Here is a 22,881-nt window from a genome sequence, read left to right on the forward strand (position 1 = left end):
ATTCAAAGAAAATAAAACCATAGTATACTATTTGATTTTGCAGTGGGCAATATTTACATAGCTATAATATTGATGGATACTGATATAACCAACCATTAAGGCAGCTACTACCAGAAAGCAAAAAATAAAAAGTGTTGGTGGGGATGTAGAACCCCTGAGCACTATCAGTACAATTGTAAAATAGTGCAACCACTGTGTCAAACAGTAAGGAGGTTCCTCAAAAAATTCAAAGTAGAACTACCATATGATCTAACGATACTTCTGGGTACATATCCAAAAGAACTGAAAGCAGGGTCTTGAGGAGGTATCTGCACAACCATGTTCATAGCAGTATCATTCACAACAGCCAAGAAGTAGAAGCAACCCAAATGTCCACTGAAGGATAAATGGATAAACAGACTGTAGTATATACATACAATGGACTATTACTCAGTCATAAAAATGAAGGAAATTCTGGCACATGCTACAACACAGATGAACCTTGAGGGCATTATGCTAAATGAAATAAGCCAGTCACAAAAAGACAAGTACTGTTTGATTCCACTCATATGAAGCATCTATAATAGGCAAATTCACAGAAACAGAAAGTAGCATGGTAGTTCCCCTACGGGTAAGGGGAAAAGACTAGTTTTTTTCCAATGGATACAGAGTATGAGATTTGCAAGATTAAAAATATTAATGTGAATAAACTTAACACTAGTGAATTGCATGCATTAAAAGTGGTTTAATTGGGGGCACTTGGGTGGCTCAGTGGTTGAGCGTCTACCTTTGGCTCAGGTCGTCATCCTAGGGTCCTGGGATCAAGTCCTGCATCAGGCTCCCCACAGGGAGCCTGCTTCTCCCTCTGCCTATGTCTCTGCCTCTCTCTGTGTGTCTCTCATGAATAAATAAAATCTTAATAAATAAATATGGTTTAATTGGTCAATTAAACCAATTGTTTTCTTGCCATGTTTATGGCAAGAATGTTTTCTTACCAGAATTTTTAAAAAAAGGATTAATGGGGTCCTGTCAGTAGACACAGGAGCCCACTTGAAGGAAGGAGTTCCCATTGGTCAAATTTGAGACAAATACATTTAAAAAAAAGCAATGATTATTATCAACTATAACACATTAATTTTTTTTAATTTTTTTAAATTTATTTATGATAGTCATCACAGAGAGAGAGAGAGAGAGAGAGGGAGGCAGAGACACAGGCAGAGGGAGAAGCAGGCTCCATGCACCGGGAGCCCAATGTGGGACTCGATCCCGGGTCTCCAGGATCCGCCCTGGGCCAAAGGCAGGTGCCAAACCGCTGCGCCACCCAGGGATCCCAACACGTTAATTTTTAAAAATCTGTGAGGTAATAGTGATACTAAAAAAAATCTTTATAGAAAAATGGTAGATAATCATTGTAAAAGAAATTACATATTCAGAAAATACTTTCTATACAACTCTCTATGAAGTAGTAGCTGATTTAGGTAAGGATTATTGATGAATGCTTAAATAATTAACAACTGCTATGGAACAAGGTATTCAAATGATACTGAAGCAACACCCCACAGATGACTTACTAATTACAAGGGGGGATTACATGTGCCTTACAATGGAAAGATGTGGCAGTTAACACTTTAATAAAGTAATCAAACTTAGCATCCCTATTAGAACACCCTGCTGTTAGATGATGCCTCCTAATCTGATACAGGATGAATACATAACAGTACTTTTGAATTGTACCAGCCAAAACTGCTTACTCTGAATCTAATCCCTCCTCTAGATCCAATTTCCAGTTTATTTGGAAATATAGGGAGATAGAAGAACAAGTTAAATGACACCACATGGAAACAATTAAACACAATTAAGAATGTGAGACAATCTACAAAACAAGTGACCTAGATTAAGAGAGACTAAGGAAACAATAATTAAACACCAGAACCTTGATTAGATCCTGTTTGAACAATTTACAGAAGACATTTTTGGGACAACTGGGAAAACTGAAATATAAACTAGATATTAGATGATTTTTAATAATTATGATTTAATATATATTTCCAATAAACATAAATAAAAATGCTTAACCTCACTAATTATTAAAATAAAATATATTAAAATATACCTATCGATTGGTGACAATAAAAATTAATACAATTTTGGGGGGCAGGACAATCTGGTAACATGTAACAGAGGTTTTTAAAATATTTATTATACTTTACCCAGCAATTCCACTTCTAGGTATTCATCCTATAGAAATAAGAGTTGTACATAAATATTTGTTGACCAGAATGTTCACTGCAGCATTACTAAAATGAAAATGGGCACAACCTACTTATCCAAGATGGAATAATAAATTATATAATACTTTGTAATCATTACAAATCTTGAGATATGTAATGTGAAGAGGTCCTTAGAATACATTAAGTATTTGGAAGATAAGTTATTTTTTGTGATTCCAGAGGGCAGAACTAGAAACTACTACTGGAAACTACAGGGATGCAGAGTTTGGCTTAATGCAAAACTTCTCACTAAAATTTTTAAGCAATGAATGGCCTGCTTCATGATTTAATGAGTTTTGTATTAGAATTCTAAGTAATGGCTGAATGGTCACTTGGCAAAGATATAGGGACAGATTTATATGTTAGGAGATTAAAGAGAAGATATTAATGATCCTTTTCTACTCTAGGAACATGTGATTCATTAAAAGCTTTCCAGGAGCTGGAATGTCAGAAAGGAAGTTATTGGTATTTCTTTTAATGCTATTAGAGATTCATGTGGCACTAAACTAAAAAGAGATCATATGTATATTAGAATAATGAAGGTGAAGGATGATTTACATTATCATATTCTATACCAATAATATATACACCACTGATAAAGTGAAAGATGATTAACCCAATGGAGAGGACTCAAACTGAATTGGCAGGAACTGCATTTGAATCTACTAATTTTAATTTCTATGTATCTGACAAAGAATCTGAAAAGTTATACTTGTTTAAGGTGATATAACACTATACATATCAAAAAGGACAGGAGGCACTATATGCTTCCTGTTTGCTTCTGGTTGCTCTTTACTTCATATCTAAATAGATAAGAAAAGGAATATGCCCCCCCAATCTCCTCTGCAATTTAGTATATTATCTTTCAACTTCAGATGCATGAATAGTGGGCAGTCGGAAGTAATAAGAACATGATATCACACTGGGTTCCCGGAAAGTAGAAGCAAGCACTGGAGGTCTGTGAAATTTTTAGAACAATTGATGTTGACAATTCTTAGATGTCAAAAGGAATATTTTCAAATACACACAAAAGTAGAAAATAATATAATGAACCCCATAACTATTACTCAAGCTTCATTCATCAACATTTCATTAAAGCTGTTTTCTCTAATTTTCTAGGGTTTTGGCTTTTTTTCCAAGATTTGAAAACAAACACCTGACATTCATACTATTTTACCTATAAAAATTTCAGTTTGAAAGGATATCCTTTCTTGTGAATAATACCAAATATTCAATAAATGCTGGCTGCTATGGCTAAGTACTATTCTATGCCTTACACTTGTACTAAAATATTCACATAAGCTAAGGCTCATTATTATACCCATTTTGCAAATGAGAAAACTGAATTTTTATTGGCTCAAGATCACACACCCAGGAAGCAGTGGAGCTAGGGTATAAACCCAGATGTTAACGCTAGACTAGAGTTTACTTTCCCAACCACAAAGTATGTTATCTTTCCTCTACATGCATTATTCTAGCTGTTCCTTGTGGGATATAGATTATTACGGTAAAGTGTGAGAAGGACTCCTGGATGTGAAAGAGAATGGAAAAGATACTACAACATGAGCAGCTTTTCACTGCTTTTCTTGTGAAATTTTCTAAATGTCCCAAATGAGAAAGGAAAATATAATTGGATATCATCAGTATAAAGTGCCAAAGACATAAAAGAAAGTCACCTGGTAGAGGAAAAAGCAATGCTCAAGTCTCTTCCACAGAAGTTACATATACACAAACTTCTTTTAACCTGCCCCTCTAGTCAATGACCCAGATGAGGGGGGTCCAGGCTGGTGGGAGGGAGTGTCTCTAGTTCCACCAGACCTTTAAAATAGTTCATACAAAGAGGGCTTACAAGCAAAAGGCTGAGCAATTAGTACAAGTAGTATTTGAATGCTTAACGAAATCTTTGACTAAAAAATAAAAGGACCTGTAACAAGCCTTCTGGTTGATGCCTCAGTTGTAAAACCACTAAATAATTAAAGATTTGTAAAGAAAAGGAGTCTCTTCCAAATCTCTGGCCAAAAATTCCTCTAAAACTCTTCCCAGTGATTTATGACAGATCTTAGAATAACAGAATTATCTTTCCCATGAAGCCTACCTAGGGCATCTTCCTCCTTCCCCATCTTCTACTTTCCCCAAACACAAACAGAAGTGCTCCTCCCTGTTCCTAATGTACTTTAGACATAACTCTATTAGAATTATATCTCCATTGATTAGAGATACTCTCATTAGTATTGTGGTGTGATGATCTTTTCTGTCTCTGGGCTATCAATTCCTAGAGAGCCAAGACACTACTCTGGTCCTCTTTACATTTCCAATCCCTAATATTCAAACCTAACACCACTGAAAGTGTTGAGAAAGGTTTGCTAAGTGAACAAAGAAGCTAGAGATGACCGAATACAGAGCAATCTTTATGACAAGGGATTTTTTTTTCTTATCTTCATATCTTCAGTATAGTCCACAAGTTCCCCTCCCTTTAGGAGTTTTTCCATCAGCTACTAGTCCAGGATGAATAATAACACAGACTATAATCTCTTGAGAGTTGGAGAAAGAATCCAGCCATATTGGTTTGTAAGAGCCTTTAATGAACCAGGGAGAACTCAGCTCGAATAATTTGGAAGGTAGTCAAAACCTTTTAAGAGCTTTTATTCAAATATCAAGAGGCAGAATGGTATTTGAAATGCCTGCCTTTTACACTTATATCCTAAAGGAAACAGGGAAAATAAGTAATTATAAATAAAAAAACTAACACTTACTAAGTAACCCCTGGTCATCCATTTCTATTTTTTCAGACAAAAAATTCCCCATCTAAAAACTATGGGTCTGGACACAGCCCTCAACCATGGGGAAGGCACTCTTCATATACTGGTATAAGTCTCCTTGGATCCCCCTCTAATACCAGTTAGCCAAACCACTTTGGATATTATTCAATTAGGCAATCCCTTTAAGTAAAAATCTTTGGGTAAGAAAGTTCTCTTTCACATCAATTTAAGAAAATTCAAAATAATCTCCCAGTTTAATCTGTATTACACTGGAAAAAAAATCCCATCACATCTTTTACATGCCATTCTTTGGTTACCATGTTACCTTGGTTAGTGTCCTTTGGGTGTTCTATATGAGCAATGACTTCCTTGAGATAACTTTCCTTCTGCTTTTCTAGATCTGATTGTGAAAACGTCGGAACATTAGTCCTTGAACAAAGCAAACCAGAAGGAGGAAAAACAGTTTATTAGAACCATGAGTATGGTGCTTTGCAGGGAGAAGTTATATACTGCTGATCAGTTAGAACTAACTTTCAGAAGCAAAAAGTCTTTAAGATCCAGTGACAGAAGACAGTATTAGTCACATAATAAAGCTGAAATAGAGTATGGAGGTAACAAAAAAAAGGGAAGATGTGAAATAGATACAACCTCTATAAACAAGGCATAAGAAAGTGAAGGTTACCTAGTCCCTGGAGAAAGAAAGCACTTAGTCATTTAAGGTTAATCAGGACACAACTAACTTGACAGAGCCACAGAAAAACTGAATGAGATAAAGACCAAAAAGAACCAGCTGGATGTGGCAATCAGAACATTGGTGACCTTGACAAGAACAATGTTTGGCCTTTGCTCATCCTGATTGCATTGTACTATGGAGTCAGTGGATGAGAATATTGAGATAGTAAATACACAACTGTTCCAAGTGGCCTAACTTGGCTCCTTGGTATAATTTTCATTGTAAGTCAGTCACAAAGTTTCCTTCAAATATGCAAATAAAACAAAAAACAAAAAACCCAAAAAACTGGGATTAGGGATAGTAGTCAAAGGGGACTTTAGCTTTATTTTTAATATATTTTTAAAAATTTAAAGCAGGGGATGCCTGGGTGGCTCAGTGGTTGAGCATCTGTCTGCCTTTGGCTCAGGGTGTGATCCTGGGGTCCAGGATGGAGTCCCACATCCGGTTCCCTGCAGGGGGCCTGCTTCATCCTCTGCCTGTGTCTCTGCCCCTCTCTGTGTCTCTCATGAATAAATAAATAACATCCTTAAAAAAAATTTAAAGCAGACTTAGGATCTTTGTAATCAAAACAATTTTTTTAATCTCATTATAAGGAAGCTAGTCTGACTCAACCTAAAAAATAGCTTTCCTAATTAAGAAACCCATGTAGAGACACTGCCATCTTCTGGCAACAAGAGAACAGATTGAAAAGGTACCCAAATCTGCAACCTCCACTAGAATCTTTCCCCAAGGACAGTTGTACTCCAGTTGGGAGAGATGACAAAAGTATTTTCTACATAATTGTATTTTAATATTTTTGTTAAAATTATTCTAACCTCCTGTCATATCTGTGACCAGGCTTCCCCACACAGAGGAAAAGCAATTTTACATTTACACAGTGCTTTCAAATATGTCTTTTTTACGTTTTCAAAATAACCTTGTGGAGGCAGCAGAGAAGGCTTCATTAGTCTCGTTTTGTTGACAAATAAATTGGAAGTCACAGATCATTTGATTTGTCCAAGGTCACACAGCTACATGTTAGTGGTCCCAGAACTTAAAAGTACGTTTATACCTGTTTTTGTTTTTTGTTTTTTCTACACTAAGGGAAAACTGAGGAGGGAAGAAAGATATTGAAGAGAATCAATAGAGACTGGAATATTATCATACTGTTACCTTCTTTTGGCTTGCAGAACAGGAATGACTTTGCCCAGTCTTCTCTCATTGACTTTCAGTTTCCCAGAATCCTTGTCAAGAACATCCTGCTTTCATTCAGAGTAGAAGGAAAGATAATTATAAGGAAAAAGCTGACAACACTATTTATGGACATATTCTTAAACTAAAGGCTACAGAGGCATATTCTTGAACCCTCCTGTGTGCTAGGCACTATGACAGATGCTTTAAGTGACATAGTGACTGCAATTTTAAGGAAAAGAAAGAAATTCTAAGTGGTACACCCATTGAATAGAGGGGGAATCAGGCTCAAAGGAGTTAAGTAAATTGCCCAAGATTTTTCAGCTCTTCAGTAGCTGATCAGGTGCTGTATCTCATTTAGCATGGCAACCAAAGATTGAGATTTTAAGCTAAAACCTAAAGAAAGGAAATAGAATAGTAAAATCACCATTATCTTAGTAATTATTCAGTAAGTAGTAATTTTATATACCAGTTACTATAAATACATTATTTCATTAATCCTTTCTATACTATGAAGCATTTATTTAGTATAATTTATAGGGAAGAAATATGACAAAACGCGGAGGCTAAATAATTTTCCCAAGTTCATAGTTCTAGTTGGGACCTAAATCCCAATTTGTTTGAGGAATACAAAGCTCTGCTATACAGCTTATGAATGAAAATAATTTTTCTCTTTACCTTGAAAAAAATATACTTACTTTGTTTGATGAACTGGAAACAACTGGAAACCTCACTTCACAATTTGATTTATGTGATCCATTTTTCCAGGATGACCCCGTATTAGGAGTCTCTGAATGGTCTAAGATCTGAGAGAATACAGGTGTAGGTCTCTTACTGTCAGGCATATTTTTATCAGACACAGTTTGTTCAAAGTCATTGTCTGAAGGAGAAGAGAGTGGGGGTGCATCCCAAGCAGAATTACTGGGACTGATCCCTTCAGACTCACTGCAGAGTTTGTTCTCATTTGGACTAAGACCACCTTTTCTCATCTCTTCCCCAAGGGAGGAGGGTTTTTCAGTATCTTTGGATGAATCAGTCTTGTCCTTATCAAGCACAGCATCACAAACTGTTGGATCAAATGGTGCAACAACTGTTATTTTTATAAGATTCTTTTCTAGTGCAAAGTGTCTGTTTAATGGTTTAGTAGGAGTTGGTCCATTACCAACTGATGTGCTTAGTTGAGGTAGTTTTAAGAGGCCAGGGGTCTCGGCTACTGGTCCCAAGCTGTACAATGAATTTTTCTCTTGGGAAGTGTCCAATAGAATTTCATTCCCTTTCCCTCCCTTCTCAACATGCCTATTATCTTTAAGCAACCCTCCTCCCCAAGAAAAGTGCTCATTTGATAGGTCATCATCCTTCAGGAGCTCCTGAATATCTTCCTCTGTGAAACTGAAATGGCCATCATCTTCTTCTCCCTCAGACAGATCCAGCAAGGAGTCATCCAATCCATCCTCATCCAAGGAACCCCAAGAAAATGGGGCATTGTCTTTAGGCAAGAGAGAAGTTCCAGAAGACTGTTCAGAGGGCACTAGTGAGCACGTCATATCTGGAAAAAGAAGAGGCAATTTCACTGAGGAACAGGAAATACCCTTATTTAAATACCCTTAAACTTCTATTTGTTTTACAGTGGTGATATCCTGATATTTTGAATTCTTTGCACTGTGACTTGTAAGATGAGAAATAATTTTAAGATATTTAACCTTACTAGAATCATGGAAATACACATTAGAATAATTACATACTTTTTTTCTAACAAAATAGTGAAAATTAAGATGTCATAGTATCTAAGTTGGTATGGGTATAGGAAATAAGCACCCTTACACACTATCAGTATAAGAGTGTTAAGTCAGCACAATATTTTGTGGAGAGTAACCTGCAATACCATTTGACCCCACAACTTCAATTCTGTGAATTTTTCCCACAGCAATATCTACACAAATGCACATGGATACATTTATAAGAATGTTCAAAGCAGCATTACTCAAAATTGGAGACAATCTAAATCCATCCATGGACTTAGACAGTCTAAGTCCATCACCAGAACTGCTCAGGGAAATAATGGTACATTCATACTATGGAATACTTTACAACTATTTTAAACATAATGAAATAGGTCAGTATATACTATCACAGATGGAATGATATCCACAACATACAAACAAAACAAATATATATTATGTAAAGTGTTTGGATGTATAGAAATGTATAGAAAAACAAATGTATAATTTGAAATTAGACAAAAAAAAAAAAACTTTAAGAATACAAGAATTGTCTTCCATACTGTGTGGAGCTGCTGGTGTGATCTCTTTGCCACGAGACCAAATGGAAAAAGGTTTCAGCTCCCGCTAGCTGTTCCTTTCAGGAGACTTGTCAAAATGATTGACTCCCACCTTCCTGCAGGCACAAAGAAAATTAGAGGATCTTCTCATCACTTTCAACTCTGCTAATTACAAAGTCAACTGTATTATGCTTTAAGGTGCTCCACCTATTAATTTTGATCTTGATTTTTTTTTAAATACCAGAAAGTTGGATTTTGAGTCAAGAACATCAAAGAAAAACCTTTAGAGGAAAAATTATGCAACTAAGGAACTAGTTTTGTTCCTCCCAACAATTTTGTACTTTCTTCAGAATATCATTGCTCCAAAGATGAATACTGGCTTGGGAGTACTGAGACCTTGCTTGCAGTCCTGGTTCTGTCACTAACCAGCTGCAATTAGTTGGGTAAGCCACTTAACCATTTGGACTTGTTTCCTCATTTATAAAATGGGGACAGGATGGAGAAGGGGGACTAGGCAATGTCTAAAAGTCCACCAAGATCTACTAGTTAATCATGATCACACATGCTAAAGTCTCATTTTCAATTTATATAATAAATGCAAGAACATATCCAGAAAAATATAAACACAAAACTGATGACTATTATATCCTCTGGACCAAGAGCTATCAAGGGGAGACTTCAGGGTCATTCTACTTTTCTACTTGAATATTTGTATATTACTTTAAAACCTAGCTTTTAAACAGTCAATGATGGACCTAATCTAATCAGCAGTTTAGCACTGCCTTCAGCCCAGGTCATGATCCTGGAGACCCGGGATCCCAGCATGGAGCCTGCTTCTCCCTCTGCCTGTGTCTCTGCCTCTCTCTCTCTCTCTGTCTCCCATGAATAAATAGATAAAATCTTAAAAATAAATAATTTTCTAGATAGGAAAGGTGATAAAAACTTCCATTTCACATATCATGTCAACATCTGAGAAGCTGTAAGAAATGCTTAAACACTAAACTTAATAATTTGGAAAATTCCTTATTAGCATTCTAACTGTAAATTTCCCCCCACCCCACTTTCCCTCCATATCCTGAATTTTATATTTATTTCATGCATTCTTTCAGAAAACATTTTCTGAGCTAATATCATCATATAGCACTGAACAAGATAATATGTTTCTATAGGACTTCTTAAAAATAAAGATATGGTTTCCACCATTAAAGAATGTATAATGCAGCTCCTGGGTGGCTCAGTCAAGTGTCCAACTCTTGATCTCTGCTCAGGTCTTGATCTTGTGGTTGTGAATTTGAGCCCCACATTTGGCTCCATGCTGGGTGTGGGGCCTACTTAAAAAAAATGTATAATCCTCCTAGGGAGATAACATTGAAAGTTATGCACCAATATGAGAAAACAAAATGGTATGGACAATAAAGTACTGGAGAAAGAGAAGGAAAGGAGAGGAATTATAGAACTTTAGAGTTAGGATTTATATAATGTACAACATGGTGACTATAGTTAACCATACTGTATTTTATATTTGAAAATTGCTAAGAGAATAGATTTTAAAAGTTCTCATCACGAGAAAAAAAAATTGTAACTACGTGAGGTGATGTATGATAACTTCTCTTACTGTGGTAATGATTTAGTAATATGTACATTTATCATTATATCATATGTCTTAAAATAATATGCACTATTATACATCAATTTTATCTCAATAAAACTGGGGGATAAATAAATAAAAAATTTTAAAAAGAAACTTAAATTTACTCATCTTATGAGATGGGACAGAAAGAAATATTAAATACCTATTATAAATCAAGCACTGTGAAACATTTTAAAACTTCAAATTTAACTCCTCAACATAACTCTGTAACATAGACCTTACCAAATAAACTAAGCTTTCTGTTGTATTTAAACTTAGGCTGCTAAGACTTTTTATCTTATTTTACCAATATTCCAGCATTGTATGAGAGAGTTCCAGGTACTGCAGGCATTGAAGTAGGTGCCTCTATGAAGAGAAAAGTAATTTTCTCTGCCCAGTGACGGGATTATTTTATATTATTTCTTTAGGCTGCACTAAGAAAAATTCTACTTAAAGTTTTAGGTGTCAAGCACAAGTATCACAGGCACTGAAGTTAAGGACCTATATTTCTGAAAAGCCCTTTCTGAGTCACTATCCCCACTCTCATCCAAACTCCTTCCAAAAAGTCTAGTTCAAGCAGCTGACATGAACAAATGAAGAGTTCAATAAATGTTCACTCTTAGGAACTAAAGTTAAGAGGCACTAAGTCACTTTAACAAGCACACAGACCAATTAATACTAGAACAAGGATCTAAACCCAGTTCTAATTCCAAAGGTAATGTCTTTTCTGCTACCCTTGTCATTGATTTGCCCAGGGTTGGTCAGCAAATGGCAGAGCCTTCTAATTTCAGTACATTCTCTAATATACTATGAAAGATAAAGATACTGAAGAGGGCTCTGATCCCTTGGCAAAAATAATTTAAGCCACTTTATTATACACAGGCTTCCCTTGAATTCCCAGGGAAGAACATGAGAAATGTGGCCAAGTCTCACTGGAAGAAAAACATCGTTACTTGCAAACTTGACTATATACACATGATCAATATCCTTCATAACAAGTGAAAGAATTCCTACATAACAACCAGAGGCACAGAGCTGGCTTTCCTGAGCTTCTTTCAGGGAATGTTCCAACATGCTTGGGAGCAAAAGCATGCAAAACAATACAATTTTTACCTTGTACAAATCATTCTCTCCACAATTTTAATTCCTCATTTAAGAAAATGCCTTTTATTACACATAACTTAAAGGATATACAAGAATAACAGTAAAACAAACCCCACATGCCTATCACTCAACCCCAACAACTATCAACCTATAGCAAATCTTGTCCCATCTACTCCTCCACTTTACTGGATTATACTGAAGCAAATCCCAGGTACCACATCATTTCACCTGTAAGTAACAAGGATTCCTTACGATAAAATACATGGTTCGGGTATCCCAATTATTTTAACATCTTACTTTTTAAGGATTAAAAAAAAATCAGCATCCAAATAAATCTACACACTACAACTGGCTGATATGTTTTATATTCTAATCTATAGATTCCTCATCTTTCTTTTTTCTTGCAATTTGTTAGAGAAACAATACCATATAGTGTATGGATACATATATGTATCATTAAATTATAAAAACGTGCATGGGAATAAGAAGCTCAAAATTCAGGATAATGGTTACCTCTGGTGGTGGAGAGGGGAAGAGAAATGGCAAGGAGGCATGATTAACTTCAATTATATCTGTAATGTTTCATTTCTTAAATTTTTTTTTAAAGACCTATATGAAAGATGCCAAGGGGTACCTGGCTGGGACTCTTGACCCTGAGGTTGTTTTTAGCCCCATATTGGGCACATAGAAATTACTTTAAAAATAGATATACGTGGCAGGGCGCCTGGGTGGCTCAGTTGGTTAAGCAACTGTCTCTTGATATCAGCTCAGGTCTCAACCTCAGCGTTTTGAGTTCAAGCCCTGTGCCGGGGCTAAAAGGGGGGAGGGAGGAGCAACATAATGAGACCGAGAAACCATGTTAGAAAGATTACATTTCTCCTGTTTCTCTGCTAAGTCCCATTTATTCATGTTCTATATTTTGCATCTGAGTAAAACAAAGCTATGTTGCCCCTCTAAGGGGAGACAAGAAAGTTAATCATTCTCTAAGTTCTATCCTAGGCCCCAAACACCTGATAACATCCAAGAACCAGATCCCAAACATGTTCTTAGACATTAGCTTCAAACAAACCATGGCTGACACTGGCACCCTACCTTCAGTGATAAATGTAATAACACCTATTGATCACCTGACACTCACCTTTGGTCAGAGGCTACCTTGGGTTCCTGAAGGAATATTTACCCTGGATCTCTTTCCAATATAAATCCACAACCTCAAGTGACAGACTTAACTTTTCATTTCCTGGGTCTCCCAGACAGTTCATCTGCTATACTCTATCACACTATTCATTCTTTTTCTTTCTTTTTTTTTTTTAATTTTTATTTATTTATGATAGTCACAGAGAGAGAGAGAGAGAGAGAGAGGCAGAGACACAGGAGGAGGGAGAAGCAGGCTCCATGCACTGGGAGCCCGATGTGGGACTCGATCCCGGGTCTCCAGGATCACGCCCTGGGCGAAAGGCAGGCACCAAACCACTGCGCCACCCAGGGATCCCCTCTATCACACTATTCAATGAACTCTGCTCACTTGCTCCTGGTTCCCATTTGATTTCCATCCTGTGCGAAGCCAAGGACCCTGTCAGCTGGTATCTGAGAGACCCCTTCAGATTCAGCCTGCCTACATCAATAAGATAAAGCTGAATGATGTATATAATGGTATCATTACGTTACTTCCGATAAATTCATATGTTTAAAATATTTAATAATAGGGACGCCTGGGTGGCTCAGCAGTTGAGCGTCTGCCTTCTGCTCAGGGCATGATCCCAGGATCCGGGATAGAGTCCCTCGTCGGGCTCCCTGCGGGGAGCCTGCTTTTCCCTCCACCTATGTCTCTGCCTCTCTCCCTCTGTCTCTCATGAATAAATAAATAAATCTTTAAAAAAATTAATAATAAAAATATTTTTTAATTAAGAAGTCAGCAGAGAAAGGCAATGATTACATTCTGTAGTTTCAAATGTCCTCTCCTATACAATAGGGACCATCACAGCAGCTACCTCAACGTGTTGCCAGAATTAAATGAGACCATGAACATAAACCACTTATTACTGCAAGCACAATGGAAAAGCTCAGTAAGTAGTGGTTATAGTTTCTACTTCACCCCACCAGCATCACCTCTCTGCCCTCTAAAGTCTTAATGAAGCATAGCAATGGCAGGAAAGAATACTAATCTAGTTCCTTGCTTGTTAAGAAATAGTATACTCTAATCTCTTCTAATTTAACCAAGCATTCAACCATATTGCCACTGAATTAAAGGCCAGGCTGTGTGGACATCTAAAGTATCAGGCAGGGGCAGTCCAGGTGGCTCAGCGGTTTAGCACCTCCTTCAGCCCAGGGCCTGATCCTGGAGACCCAGGATCCAGTCCCGCGTCCGGCTCCCTGCATGGAGCCTGCTTCTCCCTCTGCCTGTGTCTCTGCCTCTCTCTGTGTGTCTCTCATGAATAAATAAATAAAATCTTTAAGAAAATAAAAATAAATAAATAAAAATATATCAGGCAAATCCTTTGAACTAATAGTTACTGAAGTATCCTGTATAGAGGGACTGAACTAAAATTCAGAGACCTCACAAGTCACTTAAAGTCGCTGGACCTCAATTCAGATGAGAACACTCATCTGAAAAATGGGGGATAATTATACACTGTTAACTTGAAACAGAGATTATCATGAGAATCAAATGAGGGGATGTTCACAAAAGTATTCTAAACCTAAAAGCCATATACTAATGAAAGTTGATATTTAATCAATTTGCCAGAGGGTGGGAAAAAAATCTCAGATAAAATTAAGTTCTAAAGTGAAGTTCCATAAGACAGCCTCGGCACTTCTCTACCATTTTACTGTTAACTGCCTTTCTTGGCACTTGCTTTGTAACTTCCACCTAAAATGAGGATCTCTTTAAGGGAGGAATATTTTTCCCATCTCCCAAGTCTATCTCTTAATTCTTCTGCTCCCCATCCCTTCTGTGACCCTATTCTGTCCTTCCACATCTCTCTCACCTGTCCACCCCCTTCTTCACACTTCAGTTTACCACCCCCTCGCTCTGTTCTCTAACCACCTAGCTGCAACCTCAGAAACTGGTTCCCTTGCTATTTTTATCCTACCTAAGAAAACCTATTGCCTTAGAACACGAAGTCTTATTTTATTCAGGCCACTAAAATTGCAACACCAGATACAATCCCATATTCCTTTCAAGGTTCTAAAACCAAGACCATTACCAAGCTAGATCTGATATGAATGGCCAAGGGCAAAGATTATTTCCAAGCCTTTGATTTCCAACCTTCTCCACAGGTAAGGCGGCACATAGCACAAAAGACACTCACTCACTAGGCTTTTATCACTCCATAAAAATGGGCATAACATTTAAACAAAATCAAAGTGAACTGGAATTATCTGTAAGAATTCTGCAACTTCCTTTGAAATGGAAATACTACTGTAGGACAGAAAAACCACCTGGGGTGGAAATCTCTGCTTTAGCTGAGCATTTCACTAGATAAGGATTCCAGGACCCTCATCTCACGGGGGCACAGAAACTAAATACTACTAAGCTGCAGCAACAGGTTTCTTTTTAAAAAGGAAAGGTTTCAAAAATAATTTAGACAGGATTGCTAAAGCTTGCAGCCTCTCACAAATCCACAAGAAACTGGAGATCAGCAGGTGGGCAATTCAATCACATCTTTCCCCTCTCCGGGGGTCAACCCGGCGGTGCCAGCCGCCTTCCCTCCGGCCCAGGCAGGAACCGGTGGCACCTCCAGCCCTGAGAGCCAAGAGTAAGGGTAACCCATGTCCACCCTCCGTAGAATACTGCTTGGGCTCCCCCCTGCTCTCCCCTAGCAATGCGACGGCCTCAGAACGGCTTCGCCCTCGGGGCTGGGCCTTCGCACTTCCCTACTCCCTCCCCCCAAAATACCAAGAATTCCCGCCTCCCCGCGGAAGGCGGGAGAAGCGCGGGCTTGCTCCCGCCCCTCCCCCCGCAGGGGCCCAACTGACCCCTCAGCAGGCCTGCGTGGTGCACCCCTCCCCCCGAGGGTGGTCACTCACACCCACAACTCAGCGGGACCGCGGCCCCGCCAGCCCCAGGGGTGGGTCATCCTCTCCCTCCCCCACCCGCCAGCCGCGGCGGGAAGACCGCGATCCTCTCCCCAGCAACAGCCCCCCCTTGGGGCCGGGACAGCGGCACCGCCAGCACCCCCGACACACTCCTCCTCCTCCACCCTCGCTGGGCAGGGAGACTGGCGGAGGTCCCTGCCTCGCAGGTGACCCCACAGCCTTCCTCTTCCTCATCTACCGCCCGCCGACGGGAGGTGGGGCGCAGGGACACTCCCCCTCCCGCCGCCATCACCTGAGGAACGACAACCAGCCCTCTCCCAGCAGGGCAAAGGCCTCCCAACCCTTCAACGGGGTGGACGGGCATGTACGGCCCCCTGGAGACGCAACAGGCGCCCCCATCCCCCTCCCAGCCGGGAACGAAGACCCCCTCATCCCTCCCGCTCTTCACCTCCGGAAGCGGGGCCGAAGCCTGGGCGAACGACTGCGCCTCACTCCGCCCCCTGCGCCATTTTATCGCCCCCTCCCCGACCTCCCCCACCCGAGGCTGTCGGGCCAGCGCAAGGGGGCGGGCAAACGGGCAGTGATTGGCAGGAAACCACCCCGCCCCTCGGGGGGTTGTGCCCCGCGCAGGCGCCGCAACCCCGCCCTCCGTACCGCCTCGCCTGCCTACTGGCTCCGCCCCTTTCCCGTCTCATCGACCCGCTCGACTCTCAGTTGCTCCGGACTCTCCTCGCCACTCTTAGGCGAAGGGTTCAGGCCGAGCAAGCCGAGCGACGAGTTCAGCTGATGCAACCTAACTCGGCCCGCGTGACAGTTCCCGGCACGCGGCGGCGGCGGCGACCGAGGAAGCGGCGCGGTGCCGGGCTAAGCGCGGGAGATAGGGGCGGCGGAGCCATGGGGGACGCTCCGAGCCCTGAAGAGAAGCTGCACCTTATCACCCGGAACCTGCAGGTCGGGCCTCAGGGTTGGAACTACGCTGTTGGGGGGGACTGGGGGCTCGAGGTCCAGTGACCCTGAGCCTCACTGTCGGGTCCTGAGTGTGTAGGGTCGGGGGACTCCGCGCTGCGGCAGCCCAGAGGCTACAGCCCTCGCTGCTGGTTGGTCGGTCGGTCAGCCAGTCAAGCCGCGATATGTCGGTCGCACAAAAATGACAGTGGGCTCACCTCCTGTGTGCAGTTACCTTGTGTTGGTCGAGCCTTGAATCCAGGACTCCCACCCCACCCACCCTATTATGTGCCAGGCGTGGTGCATGGCACTGGGGATACGTCAGAGCCCTGCCCTCCCAGGGCTTGTCTGGAGGGAACTGGACGTTAAGAAAGACCCCCTAATTCGAAAACTTGGTTACATTTTGAAACAAGTACTGCAAAGTACTATCCGTGGGGCTTTGGAAAGAATTTAGGGGCGAGGACTGGAGGGAGTGTCAGGGAAGGCTGAGGAAGTAACCTCGAAACTGCGCCTAGATGATGCAAATCACTTCACTCCACATCTGTTCTTACCGTCTCCGGGAACTGCAGGAGTAGAAGTTAACCTGAAGAAGAGTGAGTTGGGGGGTCATTTTAGGTAGAAGGAAGCCAAGTCAAGACCTAGAGCGGAGAAAGAACACTGGTTCAGAGAGAAGGCTAATTGGGCTGGAGTAGAGTGAGCAAAGTGCAGATCAAATATTAATAAATATTTATATTGCTCCTTTCCTTACCTCTTTCTGGCCTCTATTGTCACAATATAGAGAAGGCCTTTCCTGACGACTTTATTTAAATAACAAACCCCCTGCCACCAGAACTGTCTCATTTCCTCTATAGTCTTTTTCACTGTTGTTTGTCTGCTGAAGTACCACCATCTGATACTATGTGTTTTACTTGTTTGTTGAAAAGGAGTAGGCAGGAACCAGGTCATGAGGGCCTTTCAGGCTGTGTTTAAAAGTGAAGTTTATTCTAAGAGCAGTGATATACACGTTGGTTAGGCCACAGCTTGGGTTTTGTTTTTTTTTTTTAATCCTTTTTTGAGATACAATTCACGTACCAAAAAATTCATCCCTTTAAAGTGTACATTTTGGGGTGCCTGGGTGGCTCAGTTGGTTAAGCATCTGCCTTTGGTTCAGGTCGTGATCCCACCGTCCTGAGATTGCCCCCCCCCCCCCCCCGCATCAGGCTCCCTGCTTGATGGGCACCCTGCTTCTCCCTCTCCACCACTTGTGCTCTCTCATGCTCGTGCTGTCTCTCTCTCAAATAAATAGGTTAAATCTTAAGAAGAAAAAGAAAAAGAAAGTGCATTTCTGTGGGTTTTAGTATAGTCACAAGATTGTACAGTTAGCACCACTATCTGATTCCAGAACATTTTCATCACCAAAATAAAACCTGTACCCATTTGACAATCACTGCCCATTTCCCCCCTCCCTGCAGCCCTAGGGGAACACTAATCTACTTGCTGTCTTTAATTTGCCTATTCTGAACATTTCATATGAATAGAATCATGTAATGTGTGGGTTTTATGTCTCATTTCTTTCACTTAGCATGTTTTCAAGTTTCATCCATGCTGTCACATCTACCAAACTTTATTCCTTACGGCTGAAAAATATTTATGATTATATGAATATATTAGATTTTGTTTCTGCATTCATCAGTTGGTGGACATTTGGGTTCTTTCCACTCATAACTTGATCTTAACGAGTAATTTTTACGTGCTTCCTCTTAGCCAGATTCTTTATCCTAGTCTCTTTCCACAAAAATAATGCTGGTTGGGGACAAAAGATACAAAAAGCTAATGGTGTTGACTCAGGTTTTAAAGGGTAAGTGATGTGACCTTTCCTTGAGTGGCAAGAATTCCCCCAAGTTCCAAATAGTCAGGGGCTTGGAAGTGCAGGATCCAGACTCCAGCTGCCTCGAAACAGATTTTAACAAGTCCTGCTAATAGATGATTCAATCCAGCAAAACAGTTTCTGCCTTTCATGGCCTTTCATGGCTTTCACTTGAAGAATCACTAAAATCTCTTTTATTAGCAGCATACTGAGCTATTAGGATTTTTCCAATATTGTCTTCTGGCAAAAGGAAACCATTAAAGTATTAAATAGGTGAATGAGTTAATCAAGTTTTGGATTTTAGAGATCTCTCTGGCTGCCTTCTGGAACATAGACTGGAGGGAGCAAGAATAGATAACAGGAGTCCTATTAGGTGGGTAGTAGTAGGTCCTGGTGGGATCTGATAGTGACCTAGACTAGGGTGGTGGTATGGAGGCAGAGAGAAGGAGGAGGATTTAGGTAGGAGCTTTGGTAACTTTGGCAACTTGGTAAATGACAGTACCATTTACTGCACTTGGGTGAAACTGTAAGTGAAAAAGATGGGTGGGGAGTGAGGCGGGAAGGTGAGAGCAGGAGGTTAATTTCGAACAAGTTGATTTTGAATTAACTGGGTTGATAACAAGTACATTGTTCCATATATGGATGTGAGCAGGAGACTTGGTAGTTACTAACTTATAAGTAATAATTGAAGCAACGTGAAAGGGATCAGTTAGGGAGAATGTAAAGAGAAGAGAGAGGGCTGCAAGGATTGCTAATATTTAATGATTAGGAAGTACAGCTGCAAAGGACGCTGAAGCAGCAGCCAGAGAAACAGGAGGAAAACTTAAGAGAATAGAAAAATGAAGGACCAAAAGAGGGGAGTATTTAGGGATGGAGTAAGAAAGTGAGGACTAAAAAATTTTCATTGAGGGATGGCTGGGTGGCTCAGCGGTTGGGCATCTGCCTTTGGCTCAGGGCGTGATTCAAGGGTCTGGCGATCGAGTCCCACTTCGGGCTCCCTGCATGGAGTCTGCTTATCCCTCTGCCTATGTCTCTGCCCCTCTCTCTCTCTGTCTCTCATGAATAAATAAATAAAATCTTTTTTAAAATTTTAAAAAATTAAAAATTTTCATTGAATTTAGCAACAATGAGAGTCATCTGTGATCTTAGCCAGAGCATTTTCAGTGGTGTGATGCTGTATGGAATTCAACTGGAGTGGGAGATGAGGAATAAAGACCAGAAGAAGTGACAGCTATTTCAAGAATTGGCTCTGAAAGGAAGGAACATGAGTTCTAGTGGATGGAGGGGAAGATGCAGGTAGGGACATGTCCCATTCCCTAACATCAGTGGCATATCACTGGAGTGGTACTAGCAACAGCACCAACTTAGGCTGGCTCTCCCTCAGCACTGAGAACATGGCTGGACCTCCCTCCTGGCTCTGACCTTAGACCCTCAGTGACACATGCCTTTGTTTGCCTTGTCACAAGGTAAAGGATGAGCAAGGTGGGGCACCAGCATTAAACCAGCTCTTCTGCTTCCACAACAGGAGGTTCTAGGGGAAGAGAAGCTGAAGGAGATACTCAAAGAGCGGGAACTTAAAGTTTACTGGGGAACAGCAACCACAGGCAAGCCACATGTGGCTTACTTCGTGCCTATGTCTAAGATTGCAGACTTCCTGAAAGCAGGATGTGAGGTAAGAAATAATGTTCTATAAACAAGCATTCCTTGGGGAATGGCCAAAAAAGAGATTTAACAAGGGCAGGGCAGAGAGGCGGGTTCGGAGGTACTTGGACAAATTTACATTTGGTGGTGCCTTATCTCTTAATGTCCAGGTAACGATTCTATTTGCGGACCTTCATGCATATTTGGATAACATGAAAGCTCCATGGGAACTTCTAGAACTCCGAACCAGCTACTATGAGAATGTGATCAAGGCAATGCTGGAAAGCATTGGTGTGCCCTTGGAAAAGCTCAAGTTCATCAAAGGCACTGATTACCAGCTCAGCAAGTAAGTTCTAAATCATCCACGCTCCTTGTGACTCTTATGCTCCTAACTAATTACAGGTCTGTGGAATTTAGGCACTCCTTAAATTTGGATTTAGAAGTGCTTTGGCCCTACCAATTAAAAACTATTAAAAAATTTATATTCTTTGTCCTTTTAAGTCATCCATCAAAAATGTACTGACTAGTAAATGCCTGTGTACTATCCATTTTGCTAGAGATAAGAATGTAACCAAAACAAAGTCCTTGGCCTTGCAGAGCCCACATCATATGGGAGAAAGATGATAAACAATTCAGCTCCCTTCTTCCTTCCAGCCTCAGCAAATAATGATCAAAGAAATGTGAAAGAAAAAAAAAAAAAAAAAAGAAATGTGAAAGTGGGATCTCTGGGTGGCTCAGTGGTTTAGCGCCTACCTTTGGCCCAGGGAATGATGCTGGAGTCCTGGGATCAAGTGCCACATTGGGCTTCCTGCATGGAGTCTGTTCTGCCTCTGCCTGTGTCTCTGCCTTTCTCTCTCTGTGTCTCATGAATGAATGAATGAATGAATGAATGAATGAATGAATGAATATATAAAAAAAATAAGAAATGTGAAAGAAAAATATTTCACTTGTTTCTCACCTCCCCAACAATTTATTGCTTCATATCTTTATCAATTTTATTCACATTTGTAATATTAGCATAGATGCGATTTTGTGTTCTGATTTTTTTAACTTCAGTAATTTCCTAAATAATTCCTCCATGCTGCCTCATAGTCTTCACATTGTTTGACTTTTAAAACCTCAGTTAAGCCATGCATCACTACTGGTCACTTTTTCACGTAAACCCTTAGAACAACTTTTTAAGGTAAGCATTGGTGTGTCCTATTTCACAGATAAGGAAACAGATTCAGATGTAACTTTCTCAGGTTCGTACTTGCGGTAAACAGAAGAGCCAGGATGTGAACCCAGATCTCTTGCCTACAAGTTCATTTTTTTTTAACTTCATTGATCATAATTATCTTTTGGTTTTTTGTTTTTGTTTTTTGTTTTTTTTTTAAGATTTATTTATTTATTTATTTATGATAGGGAGAGAGAGAGGCAGAGACACAGGCAGAGGGAGAAGCAGGCTCCATGCAGGGAGTCCGATGCAGGACTCGATCCCGGGACTCCAGGATCGCACCCCGGGCCAAAGGCAGGTGCTAAACCGCTGAGCCACCCAGGGATCCCTATCTTTTGTTTTTTAAGATTTTATTTATTTATTTGAGAGAGAACAAGCGAGTGGGTTGGGAGAGGTGCAGAGGGAGAGGGACAAGCAGACTCTGCACTAAGCACAGAACCTGATGCGTGCTTGATCCCACAACCCCGAGACTATGACCTGAGCCAATACCATGAGTCGGACAATTAACCAACTGAGCCACCCAGGCACCCCGATCATAATTTTATTTAGCATTCCTCACTGTTGGACATTTAGAGTTTTAAATAAGGCACATAACTTTCTTACATAAACAGGTGTTTGAATCCACAGCCTCAGTAGAGTGCCTGCAATTCATTTATTTTTTACATTTGTTCTACAGATATTACGGAGCACTTACTAGATGGTAAGCACCATCTAGGTCCTGGGTATACAAAAATAAATGAAAACAAAAACCCCGGGGATCCCTGGGTGGCGCAGCGGTTTGGCGCCTGCCTTTGGCCCAGGGCGCGATCCTGGAGACCCGGGATCGAATCCCACATCGGGCTCCCGGTGCATGGAGCCTGTTTCTCCCTCTGCCTATGTCTCTGCCTCTCTCTCTCTCTCTCTCTGTGACTATCATAAATAAATAAAAATTAAAAAAAAAAAAAACAATACCTACTGAAAACAAAAACCCCTATCATAATGGGGCTTACATTTCAGCAAAGGAATATGGCCAAAGGAAACAAATGAAAAGTTATCTATCTATCTATCTATATATGTATATATCAATTACTTTATATATGTGTGTGTATACACACACACACACACACTGTGTCAGATGGTGACAGGTGCTACAAAGCAGGCAGGCAGAGGAGAGAAAGTTCTTGAGGAGTGGGGGGTTTCTATGTAGATAGGGTGGCTAGAGAAGACCTCCATGATAAGAAGATATTAGACTGAGACCTGAAGGTAAGGGATTGAGTCATGCAAACACTTACT

The 22,881-nt window shown here is 40.5% G+C and overlaps 2 protein-coding genes across 15 annotated transcripts in view; one reads left to right on the plus strand and one right to left on the minus strand.

Annotated features, from left to right (window-relative positions):
* Nucleotides 1–22,881, minus strand: part of S100PBP (S100P binding protein) — a 53,615-nt gene that overhangs the window by 22,393 nt on the left and 8,341 nt on the right. For 3 of the 11 annotated variants that reach the window (XM_077898641.1, XM_077898643.1, XM_077898642.1), the window contains exons 1-6: nt 16,410–16,568; nt 9,193–9,305; nt 7,610–8,457; nt 6,894–6,982; nt 5,334–5,437; nt 2,190–2,217 (exon numbers count right to left, since the gene is read on the minus strand). In XM_077898641.1, coding sequence (XP_077754767.1) covers nt 2,213–2,217; nt 5,334–5,437; nt 6,894–6,982; nt 7,610–8,455 — 1,044 coding nt within the window. In that variant the 5' untranslated portion in view covers nt 8,456–8,457; nt 9,193–9,305; nt 16,410–16,568 and the 3' untranslated portion in view covers nt 2,190–2,212. Of the gene's footprint in view, nt 1–2,189; nt 2,218–5,333; nt 5,438–6,893; nt 6,983–7,609; nt 8,458–9,192; nt 9,306–16,409; nt 16,569–16,615; nt 16,641–17,124; nt 17,149–17,457; nt 17,545–22,881 lie in introns of those variants that run through there. The other 8 variants (XM_077898635.1, XM_077898632.1, XM_077898640.1 and 5 more) reach the window with 6 other exon arrangements.
* Nucleotides 16,678–22,881, plus strand: part of YARS1 (tyrosyl-tRNA synthetase 1) — a 31,055-nt gene continuing 24,851 nt past the window's right edge. The window contains exons 1-4 of one of the 4 annotated variants that reach the window (XM_077898620.1): nt 16,773–16,912; nt 19,874–20,048; nt 20,278–20,424; nt 20,564–20,739. In XM_077898620.1, coding sequence (XP_077754746.1) covers nt 20,031–20,048; nt 20,278–20,424; nt 20,564–20,739 — 341 coding nt within the window. In that variant the 5' untranslated portion in view covers nt 16,773–16,912; nt 19,874–20,030. Of the gene's footprint in view, nt 16,913–17,246; nt 17,500–19,873; nt 20,049–20,277; nt 20,425–20,563; nt 20,740–22,881 lie in introns of those variants that run through there. The other 3 variants (XM_077898622.1, XM_077898621.1, XM_077898619.1) reach the window with 3 other exon arrangements.

This window comes from Canis aureus, chromosome 5 (genome assembly GCF_053574225.1).
Source record: "Canis aureus isolate CA01 chromosome 5, VMU_Caureus_v.1.0, whole genome shotgun sequence".
In the NCBI taxonomy this organism is placed as follows: Eukaryota; Metazoa; Chordata; class Mammalia; order Carnivora; family Canidae; genus Canis; species Canis aureus.